The sequence below is a fragment of the Bombus pyrosoma genome, linkage group LG7 (genome assembly GCF_014825855.1).
Source record: "Bombus pyrosoma isolate SC7728 linkage group LG7, ASM1482585v1, whole genome shotgun sequence".
NCBI classification, from domain to species: domain Eukaryota; kingdom Metazoa; phylum Arthropoda; class Insecta; order Hymenoptera; family Apidae; genus Bombus; species Bombus pyrosoma.
In genome coordinates, this window is record NC_057776.1 from 1,142,088 (window position 1) to 1,158,230 (window position 16,143).

A 16,143-nucleotide genomic window follows, 5' to 3' on the forward strand; every position below is an offset into this window, starting at 1 on the left:
TTTTCGCGAATAATAATTTATTTCTATAACGTCGACGTTTGAAAATCATGTTATTACTTATGTTATTAATTATTTTATTTTCTATTATTATATTACATTAGAATTATACTATTATTTAGTTCAATTTACTTCAAAATTTCACCCTTAATATGTTTAATTAAGCCTGTAATAGCCTTCAGACTGGTGAAGGGAATTCAACCAGTGAAGTAGTATAAATACTGTGGCTTTCATCCTTCACATTTACTGTAGATGACTCATCAGCGATGATCGTCCTTATTTCCATGATCATTCTTACAATTCGTTACGTCTTAACTCAGTTGTCATTGCCAAGTTTAAGATTACGAATATCAGTAGCCCGATGACTCTTGAGAGTTACGAGATGCCTCGACAAATGTCATTATCTGTATAGAGGACGCGACACTAATATGTTATTAAATTTAAACAATTTGCCTTATGAATATTCTTGCGATGTTGTAATAATATACGACATATATATCTTTGAATTGAACGTATCGTAAATATCGAATTTTAGTGTAGTGTTTTATTGGATATAACAAATCTGTTTAACTTATTTTTATCTTATTTGTGTATCTTACCTTATTCTTATTTTATCTTTTCCGGAGACAGTATTAATAATATAAATTAATATAACAATGTTAAACGATTTATCTGAATTCTATAAAGTAATTATCTAAAAGCACAGCATCGCGAAACAATCTAATAATGGAAAAACCATTGACTGTGTGCTTAGATTTGCGGTAGAAACGAAGTCAAGAAGATTCTACGACTTATTCTACCATATACCAAAATAATACGTAATAATAGAATAACTATTGCAGCGGAGGTGATTTTTTAGAATTATTGAGCCAGAAAACTTGCCTAGTGCATTTAGTCAAATGGATGTATAATACGGGAAATTATTCTATGCAAAAATAAGTCAAAAGTGAGAGAACGTAGAATAACACTTTTTCATTTAAGTTTTCGTTTTCGAGAAAATACGATTTGAACACATTGAATAAAAGATTAGCCTGGTATATGTGTATTTGACAAATTTGACAAATTACGAAAAAATGTTATTCTACATTCTTTATTTATCTTCGCATGTTGAATAATCTCCTGCTAATTGTTTACTTCTGTCCAGTCGAGAATCAATCTCGTATACATATGTACTTGACACGCTTTTAATTTTTGTTTTCTCAAAACCGAAACCGTCCATATTATCTCGGGTCACAGAATTTCCCTGACTTTACACGGATTTAGAACCATGACGTATATCACACACATATAATATAGATAATACAAGGATAGAGTGAAAATCGAAAGAAAATCGACATACCGTAAGATCTTCCTTTATTTAGCGTACAACCCTTTTTAAGAAGACAGGCGATCCCACGGATACAAGACAGACACAACGGTTTATGGAATGATTGGAAGACGTACGAGAAAAACGAACTGCCATAATGGTCCCGCGTGATCTCGTGATGATCCTACTTACTTTTCCCATTCGTTTTCCATTTTTTTTTATTTTCTCTTTAATGCAATGTTCATGTTTGAATTTCCAGGGGATAGATCGTTCTAGAACGATAATACACAGGTTGTTCACGATTCCCTCGAAAAGTGCCGCAGTTAAAAAATAGTAGTCTCGATTCGTTATTCCACAGTGGTCACAAAACATTCGAGATCATCCTGTTTTCTATTTCGATTATCGTTAAAGGTAATATCAGTACAGGCCGTGTTATGATGATGCGATTACGCTGGTTCGTCAACGAAAATGCCATTAATAAACTCGAATCATTGCAAGAAGCGAACCCGACGATAACGTTCGGAACGTTGCTTGATTTTCTATGGTTTAGGTACACCTAATTGAACGAACGCTCGTAGAAGTTTACAGCAAATCTTGCCATAAGATGTCGTATCTTCTTCCTATATGTATAGTAAAACTTTTAGACAAAGTTACCTTTTGAATGTATATATCACATTGGATGTCTACCTAACTATGCGACTAACTATGAACAATTAACTAGTCATCGTAAAAGTATAATTACAACCCTTTGCTTTTCCTATTTGATTCTGCATGATAATCGGTGCTACTGTAAGATCGTTAACTATTTGTACGCTGAGATAGATTCTCTGTATAATCAAACGTATCTGTGATAACGTGCTTGAAGATAGATGGATCATTTTTTAGGTTTTAGGATAATATTATTATTTGATATGTTTATCCTGATAATTATACCCTTGCCTCTATTCATTTTATTCCTTTCATTGCCAAACGTATATAGTACACATGATTGCCACCACATTATTGCTTACAATTTATCAAGTAAAATTTATAATAGTAACATGGAAGAAATTTACTAAAGTTTGTAATAGAAATGAAATAATGTTCAACTTATGGCTAATGTACATACATACACATACAATTATAGAGAATTCATCTTTCAACGAGTTGCAAGTAATTTTTGGATGACACGATATTCTTTTATTTCTTTGCTCTACGATATTCTTCTTACCATAGTTTCCAATTTCAATCTCTATTACATATAATTAAAAATAACGTACACGTATAGTAATCACAGCAAAAATGTATACATACTATCAACTTTATAAAAGAATAAACGAGAAGCATTGGAAACAGGTGGTCCATCTATCTCCCAATATTACATTTATATTAGCAGAATGCGGAATTATTTTTTTCTCAAAATAACTCTATTGTAATTTGATTGTAACTGGACTATTGAAACACCGGAATTACACAGAAGAGAACGTACTGTGAAACGAGGAGACGAATTCGTATCTACAAAAGGTGCACAGCAATTGAAAACGCTTGGGTATCCTACTCCTATATATGTATAATTTATATGTATACATATATTATATGCATAGTTACGTACAATAATTATCTCTTGATATTTGGTTCCTCGTGTATGCATAAGTACGTGTACATGTATATATAATATATATATATGAATATATAATATTTATATGTATGTATTAAATCAATTAATTGTGCATGTTGATCCATACAACACAGAATTCCACTTTGTCTCTGTCATTAAAAGGAATACATATATTTATATATGTATATATATATATATATATATAGATTAGGAGGCTATTTAATACTAAATTCAACCGGCGAATTACGCTACCGATTTTTATTAAATATTTTTTTTATCGCTCCATATGTAGCAGAAACATCGTTCTACGAAAAATCTTCTTTCTTCGCCTTAACGTGGTTTTACTAATATACGTATCGATACGTGATTAATCTGCACGTGAGATTAGGAATGTCAGCTATCCTCGAGAACTCACTCCCATTCTGTGCTTCTGTTACTTAGACATTCGTTAGTTAATCCTTACATTATATCGTTTACTATGCTAATCGATTCGTCTTAAAACTCTGGTATCTTCTCGCTGATAGTTTATTCATTCATGATATGATGCAAATGTACGAGATGTTCGATCTGATTGACACGAACTTTGCATTTTTGCCCGATGAATTAAAATTTAATATCAATTCAGCATCTGTTTCGAATATTAATAAAATAATTTTGCTATAAATTTTAGTTTCGACTGTTACGATTATTTAGATATATTTATCATTATTTCTGCCAGTAAATTGATAAGAAATTATTTCTTAATTAAATTAAAAGTCGTTATTCATTTTGCAATAGAACTGTGTGAAATGTATTAACATTTACATACTCTCCCACTGTAATGTTCGCAGCCAAACGAAAAATATTCACTTGTTTAATAGAATAAATATTCTCGTAGCTTGTAAACATAAATGAGTAATGAATTTAAATTTAGAATTTCAAGAAATTTCTAATATTATTCAAATTTATTCAACAAAAAAGAATGTCCTTTTCATTGATTCGGATCTACAATAAAACAAGCAAAAAACAAAATTTTACAATCAAGTATCATTGAGATCTTTAATAAGTTGTTCGATTTTAGATTTTTATTAGCGATTTGGAATTTTTCACCTTGCTAAACAAACACGGAACGTGATTTCTCGCCGATATCCAATTTCCAATATCAGCGAAACAGAAGCGAAAAGCACAATTGGAACAATATTTTATACACAGTAGAGGGTAGATAGATCAGCTCGTGCAAAGATCGTTTCACCAGATTGCCGGCTTGCGAGCCACAAGCCAATCGAGTTTGTTCAATAAGCTTTCTGAACGTCTCGTACAGGTCGTGCTTTCTTCGTAGGAGTAGCAGGACATTGCCGTCCCTACGATCCAAGCTACAAGGCCGAACGTACCGACCGTGAACAGGATATGGCTACGTCTCGACTAGAATATGACGAAAGATATGAATGACACGAGTATCATCTATGATCTTACGACGAAGATAGCAGAACTATCCAAGCTCTGTAACGCTTCTTCTCTTAAAACGGGTACTCGATCCCGAGACCAAACAGGCCGGTTTTCTCATACCCGACTTATTAATTCGTACGTTGTAGGCCGACGTCTACAGAATTATATAGTTTTGTTCATCGTTTGTGTATCGTTAATATGGTGGGAACCGCTTGCATTCTCGTAACGCGTACAAAATACCGTACAACAGACGAGAGAACTACAACGATCCCTCGTTTAGAGAATTAAAGCGCGCGGGACCTATCGTTCAAACTTGCGTTCTAACATCTACGGGTGTCTACATAGAAAATTTGCGGCCAAATTGGCCGAGAGTTCTCACTTGATCACGATACTTGACGACGATTCGTCAGTATGAGGATAGATCGTCGGTAGGTCGTCTTATAGAAAAATTGTGCCGCTCGAGGATCTATCCTGGTGCGCAAATCTCGACTGTTTCCATCGACGAAAGAGGATTATGAAACGCAAGACGAATAAACGGAGCATTTTTTTCAAAACGGAGCTTTCTTTCTGGGGCTAGTTTAAGTTATTCGAAGAATTAATATGTTGGAAATAAAAAGGAAGTATCAGGAATGTGAGTTCTCTTAAGGAGCGAGTACTTAATCGCTATTAATCTATCGTTTGGTACTTTCGTGGCGCTGGAGGTTCTTGCGTGAGGAACATTTTCTCAAGATTCGTTAACGTTTCTTAGGTAATAGTAAGTAGTGGATGGTAAAAATGGTAACAATATTAATCCTGATAAAGAAATGCAATTTGTAAACGCAGTACGATTAGATAGAATTTGCTCGTAATTAATTGGTATTTAGATGGATTGTTTCTAAGATCCATCGTTTGATAAATTAGGCCCACGCTAGTGAAACGTTTAGAAGTCCGGCGGGTAATAAATTACAGTTGGCTCGTAAATGTTGGAATAGCATCCTGGCTTAAAGCTGTCTATCGATCTCATTAAATCACTAAATTGAACATAAATATATTATTTGGCTTGGCCTGGGTCGATTCATGCTACTGATCATTACGACGATAACTCGACGATGTTGAAATTGAACCTTGCTCTCTCTTTAATCATCGTTGTAATTTCCAATAATATATATCTCTTTGAAGTTGGGTATTCTTTACTTTTCTCACACATAATTATATATATATATATATATATATATATAATTCCCGTCTCGTTTAATTATTCAAGTATGTGAAAAGAAAGTAGTTAAGGTTCCTTTTGTTTCATTATCGGTAATCGATTTTCCAGAGTTTTCTTTTTCTCTTTCGTAGAACTCTTTCAACCGGAATCGCGTTTCAAACAAAAGGAGAAAAGCTTAAGGCTTGAGAGAACACGGATAAGAAGGTATATAAATTAAACTAATTAGTACTTACAGATCCTTCAACCGTGTAATCACTTCCCGGTCGAGAATATTTTTCTCGTTGAAATCATGTGACTTTTAAAATGTTGTGAGATGCGTCAGAAGTACTTTGATAATTCTTCCCGTTTGTTAAAAACGTGGATCTCCATCCATAGATAAATATTTTTAATAAGAAAATCATTCCATACGGTTGGAGGATCGTTAAACGTTCGATTACTTGCGTAAACTGGTATTTAAAACGCAATTATCGTACAGATATGTATGAACATATTGTTGATCGATACGAAAATAATCGTGGGAGAAATTGTATTCAATTTTCACTCTACGGTACATTAATTATTTACGGTTAATATGTATACCAATATGTTCGTCGAAGTTCATAAAAAAATTATTTCTACAATTATTACTACTAAATTATATTATAAATAATATAAATAAACCGTATAACTGCTAGTATCACTTTTAATATTTCCTATCATTAATTTATCGTTACATTTCTAATAGAATAAATTTCTAATAAAATCTAATATTTAAGGTTTTATCTATTTTAAAGTAATTTTCAAATAGAATTGGTATGAATCGTAGTACAAAATAACAAATCTTATTTTTCACTATATTCCCAATTGTTGCAATCATATTGTTACAAATTATTCATAAAACATCGATAAATTTTACGTGCTACGAAACACATTCGTATACTTCTGCTCGAAAGTTTGGAGCGTGCTTTGCCATTTGGATGAAACAAGCTTTTTCGTACACCTCGAAAGCGCGATTAATCCGCTATAGTTTCCATACTGTAAAACGATAATGTTACAGATGAGATAATTACTTGTTTAAGGAATTCATTATTTCTCTTAGAATCCTGACCCACTTTCGTGAAAATTAAACTATGATTCACGTATGTATACAATACTAACTCTTCATTCGCCATTTTCGAAATCAGAGAAACCACACAAATTGAAATAATTCATTTCAGCGTTAACGTAATGATTAACATTGTTTGATTTTCACGTATAATTCATATCGATCAACAAATTCCGAATAAAAAAGAAAAGTTTAAAACAGGTAAAGGCGAAACTCGTCGAAGACCGCGATTACACGAAAGTCGAGTCTCTCACGAGTCACGCGTTCGAAGATTTCATGGAGCAGGCGACAATCGTTATTATCGGATTTTTTAAAAGCTCTCGTCGATTCCCCGATCCCTGGCAAGATTGAAAACTTCGAAATCGCCATCTGGTGCGTCCGGTATATCTGGTGCAACTGGTATCTCGGGTCGAAGGGCCACGCAGTCCCGTGGCGAACACTCGACACGGCCCTCGGATCCGCAGCTGCATTCAATGCAGTTTCCGGTCGAATGCGGAAGTACCTCGCCCTCACGGTATTCCCTTCCTGTAATCAGAATATCGTGTCCGTCCGGACACAGTATTTTACATTTCTCTTGGATTTTTCTCTTGGCCTACCTATAAGTTGCTTGAAAATACCGGACGATTCTACGCTTTCAATTCTCGATTTTTCTTGTTTATTATGCAATGGTCGAAGAGAGTATTAGAAGAGTATAAGAAGAACGATATGTGTTATGTGATATACAAATGTAAAAATATATGTATATGTCGGAGATGTAGGGACATCGAGCATTTCTTTTGGAATACTTGGGCTCGAGGTGACGCGACTGGTCGCTGAACGTAGCCACGGTCACGGGATGAACGTTTTAACCTGACAGAAGAAGTACCGATATTGAGGGACACGCTGTATTAACGGACAAGCCCCGGCAAGGAGCAATGTCGGCTCTATGCAGGACTGCCTAGCAACGGCGCCTGGAATTTTCTTGATATTCCTAATCAATATGTAATTGACAAATGAGATTTAGGCAGTCTTTTACTGTGATCTCCTTGGAGAGTTTGCTGATATCGAAGAGCCAGTCTAAAAGTTACCGAGCGACACAGCTAACGTTATTTGCCATTCAGAGAAAATATAATCTATTGTACAGAGAGTTTCCCGTTGACCGTGGATTCGTTTGAACCCAAGAATATTGTTAAAAGCTGTAATATAATTTAGTTGAGTTAAACAATGGTAAATCCAAATGAAGAATTGATACACACCCAAAATTCTAATAATAATTCCACACAAAATTCTAATAATAATTCGACATATATATTGCGATAGTCTATAGACGGAGAGTAAGGGTGTGCGTGAAAGTGTAGATAGAGAAGGATTAACGAAGAGGGTGAGAATGTGAGAGGGGTGAGAGAAGATAAGAGAAAGATATAAAGCCGAAGGACCGTTCTAACTGTTAAGCAAGGACTATGTACAGTGTAAATCTTTTATTATTGTGTAATTTTTGTGTATTGTACAAAAAGTAAGTGTAAAAACCATCGTGGCATGACTCTACACACCTGGATAGATGAAGATTTGTAAAAGGAAGTTGTGCAAAGTTGATCTTGAGTATGATTTTCACAGCTAAATATTTTTGATTTCAACGTATTCCGCTCATTACGAGAAACTAAAGTCTTCTCATCTTCCGGAAAAAATGTTAAAGTTTGAATAACTGTTAAACTGGCTTCATTCGCAATACATAGCATGTGGATGGTTACCCCCAGCGGGGTACCATCTTCCTGTTTGTTAGGTTATATCCTTTGTGAGATCAGCTGGGTGTTTCCTTTTTAGTCTTCTTTCTATGCTTGTGTTGATCGTTTCTGCAGCCAGCCGGTTTGGGTGTGTTGTTATTCTTTCTCTATACCTTTCCGCGCATCTGCTAATCTCCTCCTTGACCGTTGGTATTCCCAAGTCCTTCCGAATATCCTCGTTTCTAACGTACCATAGAGCGTTTACTATTGTTCTAAGAATTTTTGCTTGTAACGTCTCTATTTTGTTTATATGGCTCATTGCTGCTGTCCCCCATAGTGGTATTCCGTACGTCCAGATTGGTTTTGTCATCGTTTTGTATATTTTTAATTTATTTTCTATGCTTAGTTTGGATTTCCGACTTGTTAGCCAATGCATTTGTCTCCTTGTTGTCTGTATTTTGTCTATTATTGATTTAATATGCTGTTTCCATGTGAGTTGTGTATCTATGTGGAGTCCTAGGTATTTGACTTGTCTTGTTTGTGTTATGTGCGTGCCGTTCAGTAGGATGTTTGGTGGCGTCTGTTTTCGCAGTGTGAATGTAATATGCTTGCATTTGTTGGGGTTTGCTTTTATTTGTTTAACTTGCAGACACTTTTCTATTTTTCTGATGTGTTCTTGTAGTAATGTGACTGCTGTTTCTGGGTTAGTGTGCCTGACTAGTACAGCTGTGTCGTACGCAAATGTCAGTATTTTGCTATTGGTAGTTGTTGGTATGTTGGCCGTGTATAATGTGTATAGTATTTGTCCTAGGACGCTTCCTTGCGGAACCCCTGCCTTGATGTCTTTAACTTCAGAGTATGTGTCCTTGATTTTTATTACGAAGGTTCTGCCGCTTAAGTAGGATTTTATTAATTGGTATATTTGCACCGGGAATTGTTTTCCGATTGCTTGTAGCAGGCTTTCGTGGTTTATTTTGTCAAATGCTTTCTCGATGTCCATAAAGAGGGCTGTACAGTATTGTTTGTTTTCCAATGCTAGTATTATTTCATTAATGAACCTGTTCATTCGCAATATGTTCACATCTATATTTGTATTTAATGAGGAAATGGCGTGCTATTTACGAAGCAGCAGGACATTACAGATTAGCTCGTTAAATATATCGGGATACGAGAATAGTGGAAGATCTCTGCGCGCAGAAAGCATTCCGTGACACTGTGATTTTCAGCGACTATGTTCACGATTCGGTGATCAAGAATTAATATCGCGACGTCTGAATGCAGGTCGAGCTCGCATAAATAAACATCTTTTTCTTGAAGAAGGGGTTATTTAATATCCATCCTCCTTCGTGATGAGCAAAATACATTGCAGTAAAAAAATTTTGACTGTAAAAATAATGCTCAAGGTCAACTTTGTACCGATCTAAATTTCCACCGATCCACAGTGTGGAATCATGCTACAGTGGTTTTTGGATCCACCTTCTATACACCCTATACATACGATAAATAATAAATATTTTTTATTCGAATAATACAAATCGTCCGTGTAAGGACTTCGTGGCCTCCTGGGGGTCCGCGGACCACAGGTTAAGAATCTCTGGTCTAGCATATCGATACCAATTTAATCTCTTTATTATTATATATGTATTGTTTTATTATTGTATTCATAGATTATCTGTGCATATATATGTACCATATGTATGTATTCATAGATTTTTGACAAAATCTCTCCGCTAAATATTATTCAAACTTATCCAACCCTAGGTCATCGATTTTATGTCATACTACTTTTACTTTTCACGATAAGGAAACAACATTCCTAACGTCAAATCGATATTCCCACATTACAGAAAACTAATTTATTCACAACAGAAGTAAGTTCTAATTTCCCTTTGTAATTAAAAGCCATGTTATGAAAATTCCACCACGTCGTGAGTATCTCGTTTTACAATTTCGAAAATGCATTAGTGTTTAAAAAATTACGCATATTAACATATTTTCAGGAAATTCGAGGAACTTTTTAGCGACAAAAGGAAATAATACGAATCAGTGAAAAATGAGGCAGAAGTCATAATAGAATTAAAGCACTGCGGTGAAACGCGAGTTTGCACAAAAGCGAGTTAATCAACAACACACTCTCTTAATATTCGCTATAGGGGAAAATGTGTTCATCTCTATAATTAACTAAAAAAAAAAACGTTGCCATTTGATAATTAGTCCTCACCATATTAACACGTTGACTGCCACGACATCCATATTTGGGTGTCAGCAAAGTTTCTGGTCAGGCCACGAAACCCATATTCGGGTGTCGCTTATTTCACTACTTGCGAAGGATCGTCGTAGGTATTTGAAAAGATATTGCATAATAATAAAACTGTTGAATCGTTATAAACGTAATACGAAAATGGTTTGTTATAAAAGTAATACGAAAATGGTTTATTAAAAAAATTATTTAGCACGTAAAACTTTAAAGCATTCTATACATAGCTGAGGTTGGTCGGGTCAATTTGGTCAATAAGTTGTTGTTTTCTTCAAATTCTTTTGTGCCTTTGTTCGGCCCATTCGACGTCTTTTATTCGCATAACATAGTTTGCATACGCGTCTAATGCTTCTTCCGGAATCATAAGCCTCGTAAAAGCTTTCTTTTTCACTGCTATCTGACTCACTAAGAAATAAGTTTTCAATTTTTCTTTTCGACATTGTAACGAACTAGGGCAGAGATTTTAAGTTGTACCGTTCGTCGCTCGGCCAAGATTCAAACTGATTTTGTAGAAAGTGGGGAAATGAGAAACAAATGCGAAGGAATGGAAACAAAAGAAACGAGAGGTAAGACCATCAGATGAGCGACTCGCATTATGAAAATACCGATGGGAGCAACGAGCAGAGGATGCTTGGTACCGCTGCACGCGTGGCCTGACGGAGATTTTTTTGAAAACAGGCGTGCCAGTCAACGTGTTAAAGGTAGTATTAAAGAATTTGTCCAAAGAAATTTACTACACGATATGTACACTGCAATGAATTATTAATCTTTTTGTGTTTTTAACTTTTTTGAATGCATCCATCTTATTTGCGATGACAGCGTATTATAGTATTTTTATAGCAAGTTACACGATGAAATATATTCAAGCTATCCACTTACATTATGTCTCAAAAATTGTTGCCGGTCATTTTCGTCTTGGTATTTAGCTATCAACGGGAGATTATGTTTGTATGGCATGTCACATAAAAGATTATATTCTGAATGTTTATAAACTACCGTTTAATTTCTTGGCAATAACAGTTAAAAAAATAAAGATTGGCGACCGAAAAACTAAGGCAAACGAACCTAGAAGAAATAATAATAAAAATTACTCTTGTGCATATTGTTAAGAGAAACATGATCCAAACTAAATGAAGATTGTGTATAATGTATAAGATGTGGATTAGTCCTATGATAATTGCGTTGGCCGCGGATTTGAAGAACTCGATGATCTTCAGTATTATCGTTGTTAGTAACAGGGGCAATAAGGTATATCCTCAAGGCTTCAATATAATGTTTGAACTTTTGAATTCTTGTAATTTCTTGTTAACCATGAAGATACTCGATAAATACAATTTTGAGTACACAATTTGTTCCTTGTGGACTAAAAGAATCAGGCGTTACACATTTAATGCGGCATTTCCATACAAACTTTCCCAAAAAGATACAGAGACATGTTTGGGTTTTTGAAAGCTGCGTTCTCCGTTCTTTATCGTCTAATCCTCTGCTTTCTTTCTCTCACATCCTGGAATCCGGAATATTTATACATCTGTGCAACTTCTCTACGAAACGAATAGAAATTTCAAGAAAACATGTAACCAAAACAAATAATTATTCTCTTGTGCATCCCTATTTTCCAACGAATCGTTCTTTTTCCTTTTTTTTTTATTAATGTTTATATTTCATTTTCATGGTATCAAATTTTTGTAGTCATATTGAAGGATACGAAATTTAAACTTAATTCGTTTGTAAATGCCACGCTAAATACAATGGCGTGCTACTATTTTTTGTATTCGTTGTACTTGTTCGTGAAAAACCGTCCATACGATGCGAAACTAATTACACTGTAATTCTATTTGCTTCGAATAGCGGCTATCTAGTCGATAGTTTGCGGCCGTATAAAGAACCGAGTTGAAACAAACTACGACTGATCTATTACCCATCACGAGACACATAGTTGGTACTGGCTGCAAGGTAGTCGAGTAGGTCGTGTTAATCTCCGCGTATCCCTGTTGCTCGACAGAAGGCTCCTCCGCCGGATCACCGGAAGCTTCCAAACTGTCGACGGCATCCGTGCTTCCCTCCAGCGACGGCGTGTAATTACTTTCTATCGTCGTCGATGGGAGGAACGAGGGGCCGGCGGAAGGATCGGTGTTCGGATTGTAATTCTGCCACCAACAATATACTTCACCGGCGACGCACAGACAATGAGAGTTCGGGTCGTACGATGGTATCTGGAACGGAAAGAGAAAATTCATACGTTCAGTCTCGTATGATTGTATGCCATGTTATCCTTGTGCGACACGACAGTTGGATAAGGTAGTTAGTACGAATATACGTTGTTAGAGGCAGATATGTCTTTTTCAGTTTCAGCTTCTTTACGGTTATGTTGAAGAAGTTATAGTAAAATATAGAGATATTTTAGTAGGGTTATAGTAATTAAAACTTTGATATTGCTACGTCGTTCTATGTGAAATAATTGATTTCGGAAGTGTGTAAAATTGTCGAAAATTTAGTGACAAAAAATGCTTTTAAATATTTATTAGATTTCGATTTAAAATTTGAAGTTAAATACACGCAACGTGATCGATGTATTGTCAGTTTTTTTTTTTTTTTTATTACAAAGAGATGTATTATGCACTAAAGCGAAATTCCGGTCTGTTCTTTTTCAGAAAACTTTAGATTTTGACGCAATGTGGTAAAAGTCGTTTGTAATATTTTGCAGAAGCTACATTAGGAGGAGAGATAGCCTGCAATTGATGCGAAAAAATTAGATTGGGTAACGCAAACATTAAAAATCCATCAAAATATTGTTAAATAAGGATCATCATTGTTTCGATATATAAGGTCAAAACGTATTGAATGTATTCAATTTGTTGTACTATTTGACCTAATCCTTTCGTTACGACGGAATATAGTGGCTCTCTATGAAATGTTATTCATATATGTATGCACTATGCGCGACTATAGTCATTCGTTGCAAAACGTCGCGCCCCGCCGCGCCATTTAAGGCCATTTTTGGTTGAACGACTAAGAGCCATTCCAACTTGATTGAAACTGTATTTGCATGTGCGAATTCGAACAACCTCATTAAGGTTTATCGACTCAATCGTTCTTCCAAAAATTGCCTAATGCAAACAAGGTTTTAGATATATATGTAAACTCCCTAGAGAGTTCAAGGAGACTTTCCCTGTTTCACGGACAGCACGACTTTCTTTGTTTTACGGACGGGCATTTTGAGGGACGCTCATTTCCCAAACGGACGGACAGAGAGCAACATGAGAGATAGACAAGACCATAGTAGAAAGAGTAATTATTTAAAACATTGAAAGATCGGTAGCTCAGGACGTTGAAACTCGATTTTCAGACTTCAGAATCGATCCTCTGAACTACCACGTGATCAACGATCTTACATATATATATGTAATGTTGTAATATTTTTGGAAATCAGGCGATCGATACGTGAAAACTCAAGAATCGATTTTCTGAAGTCTTCTTCCGTATCTCCTGAAATCTCCGTTTCTAATCCCTCTTCTCTTTCTCCTTCTACCTCTTAACTTGCTTTTCTTTTTCTTTGTTCTCCATCTTCGCTTCCCGAAACCCCGTTTTATTCTCCCTCCTAAGTCCCTGTCCTTCTCTATTTATATCGTTCGGCCGACTCCCAGTAAACACAGGGAAAATCAAACCGTCGCTTGGTGTTCTAAAGTCTATAGAATTTACATATATATATATATATATATATTACGGGCGAGTATAATCGCTCGCGACAACAATCAACATTATGAGCGTCTGGATTCACTGGATACTGGATACCTAACACTCATTTACAGAAATAGCAAACATACGTACATTTGTCGATATAATGTATCAGTATTTCATCCACAGTTCATTTGTTTTCTTCTTCTTCTATTTTTTTTACTGTAAGAACTTCGCAATATAGTCCACTTAACACGTTTATCAGAAAGGATATAATCTAACAAACACGAAGATGGTACCCCGCTGGGTACCATCCATGATAATCACCCACATGATAATCAAACAGCTAAAAAATTCTACCAAATGTCCAAATTGGACAAATTGTGAATGCAAAGTATTAAATAAAAAAAAAAAATTTAACACGTTCATCGCCAAAGTATGGTGACGCTCTTCTTGTTCGATTAAATATACGATATTATATATAGCATATGCAACATAAAGATATTAAAAACACATTATACCATACTTTTTATTAATTTATGTTCTGAACAATATATTACAATAGTCTATATCGCATGGTATTTGTTAAAACATTCCAAACACATTTGGGGTGATTTTTGGCACTTCGAACAATAATTGTAGACTCCGTCATCACTACTCTCCTTACTTTCAAATATATTTTCACGCTGTTTAGTGAACATTTTATGGATGAAAAAATCACTGACGTACGTCTCACAAATATGCTTCTCGACTAAATGAAAGATCCGAGATATCTGCCATGAGATCTCTCGGAATACTCTAGCTGGAAAGCTTATCGCTTTCTTCATTTCAGAATTAAATAATCTTTTCTTTACAACGAATCGAAGGCGATAAACAATGAATTCCCGCTTGTCGCTCTAATGTCTCGTCTCAGTAATGCAAGTAATATCAAGTAATTAGTTACTATTTTAGTGTTGACGTAAATAATATGCGCTATAAATACGGGTAGTAATTGTTTCAAAATGTTTATGAGCCAGATATTGAAAGATATTGAATATTTTAAAAACCTTTGAATAAATACTGCGCCTAATCGGATACTAAAGACAATTAACGAAAAACATCCACAATTTCCTATCAAAACAGATTTCTTTTTTTCATCGTGACATTGTTGAACTTTATGTATCCAAGAAATTTTCTATGATAGCTGAAATATTCACCTTTATTTATCTCATTCGCCGAATGTGGCATTCTCTTGTTATTAAAAATAAAAATTTATTCAAAAGCAGTTAAATACTCTAGAAATCTGTAAAAGCTATTTGAAGAAATTCATTGCTAGAAAAAACGAAGAATTTGTTTTGAAAGAAAAGACTCACGAGATTACACACGACAAAAGTTCTAATTCTAAATAAAATTTTTTGCTATTTTCGTTACAAATTGTCTAAACGATGCAATACAAAAATATATAAAATATTCAAAGTACAGTATTTGTTATAATTTTTAATAGGCAAAACGATGTGGAACGATCGCTGTGGACTGAATACTTTTTCGCTATACTGAACTCTGTTGATTGACTATTCAAAGCGCAAATCGTAATAAGTTATAGTAATTCTCTTGCACGAGATTAAATGATTCAAGAGCGTTATTTTTTATTATTAATTATTTATTATAAACATTGAAATTTACAATAAACTAGAATTTGGGTAGTAAACTAGAAAACAATAAACTAGAAAACTAAATTTAGTAAATATAACACAAGTTAATAATTCAGTTGTGCGATTACTGGTCGTATTTTTGCTAAAGGATTGTCATTTACTGTATTATTATCGTTAAAGTGCAACATTTATAATAATACCATGTATCGATGTCGTGCTATTATTTTGCGGAAAATATTGTTTTTCAACACTTCGTCCGCAGACCAATGTTCTCTC

The 16,143-nt window shown here is 34.7% G+C and overlaps 1 protein-coding gene across 1 annotated transcript in view; it reads right to left on the reverse strand.

Annotated features, from left to right (window-relative positions):
• LOC122568884 overlaps positions 1-16,143 on the reverse strand; it is a 277,949-nt gene continuing 261,806 nt past the window's right edge. The window contains exons 3-4 of the mRNA XM_043729153.1: positions 12,480-12,774; positions 1-7,129 (exon numbers count right to left, since the gene is read on the reverse strand). Of these exons, the coding sequence (XP_043585088.1) occupies positions 6,915-7,129; positions 12,480-12,774 (510 nt within the window). The 3' untranslated portion in view covers positions 1-6,914. The remainder of the gene's footprint in view (positions 7,130-12,479; positions 12,775-16,143) is intronic.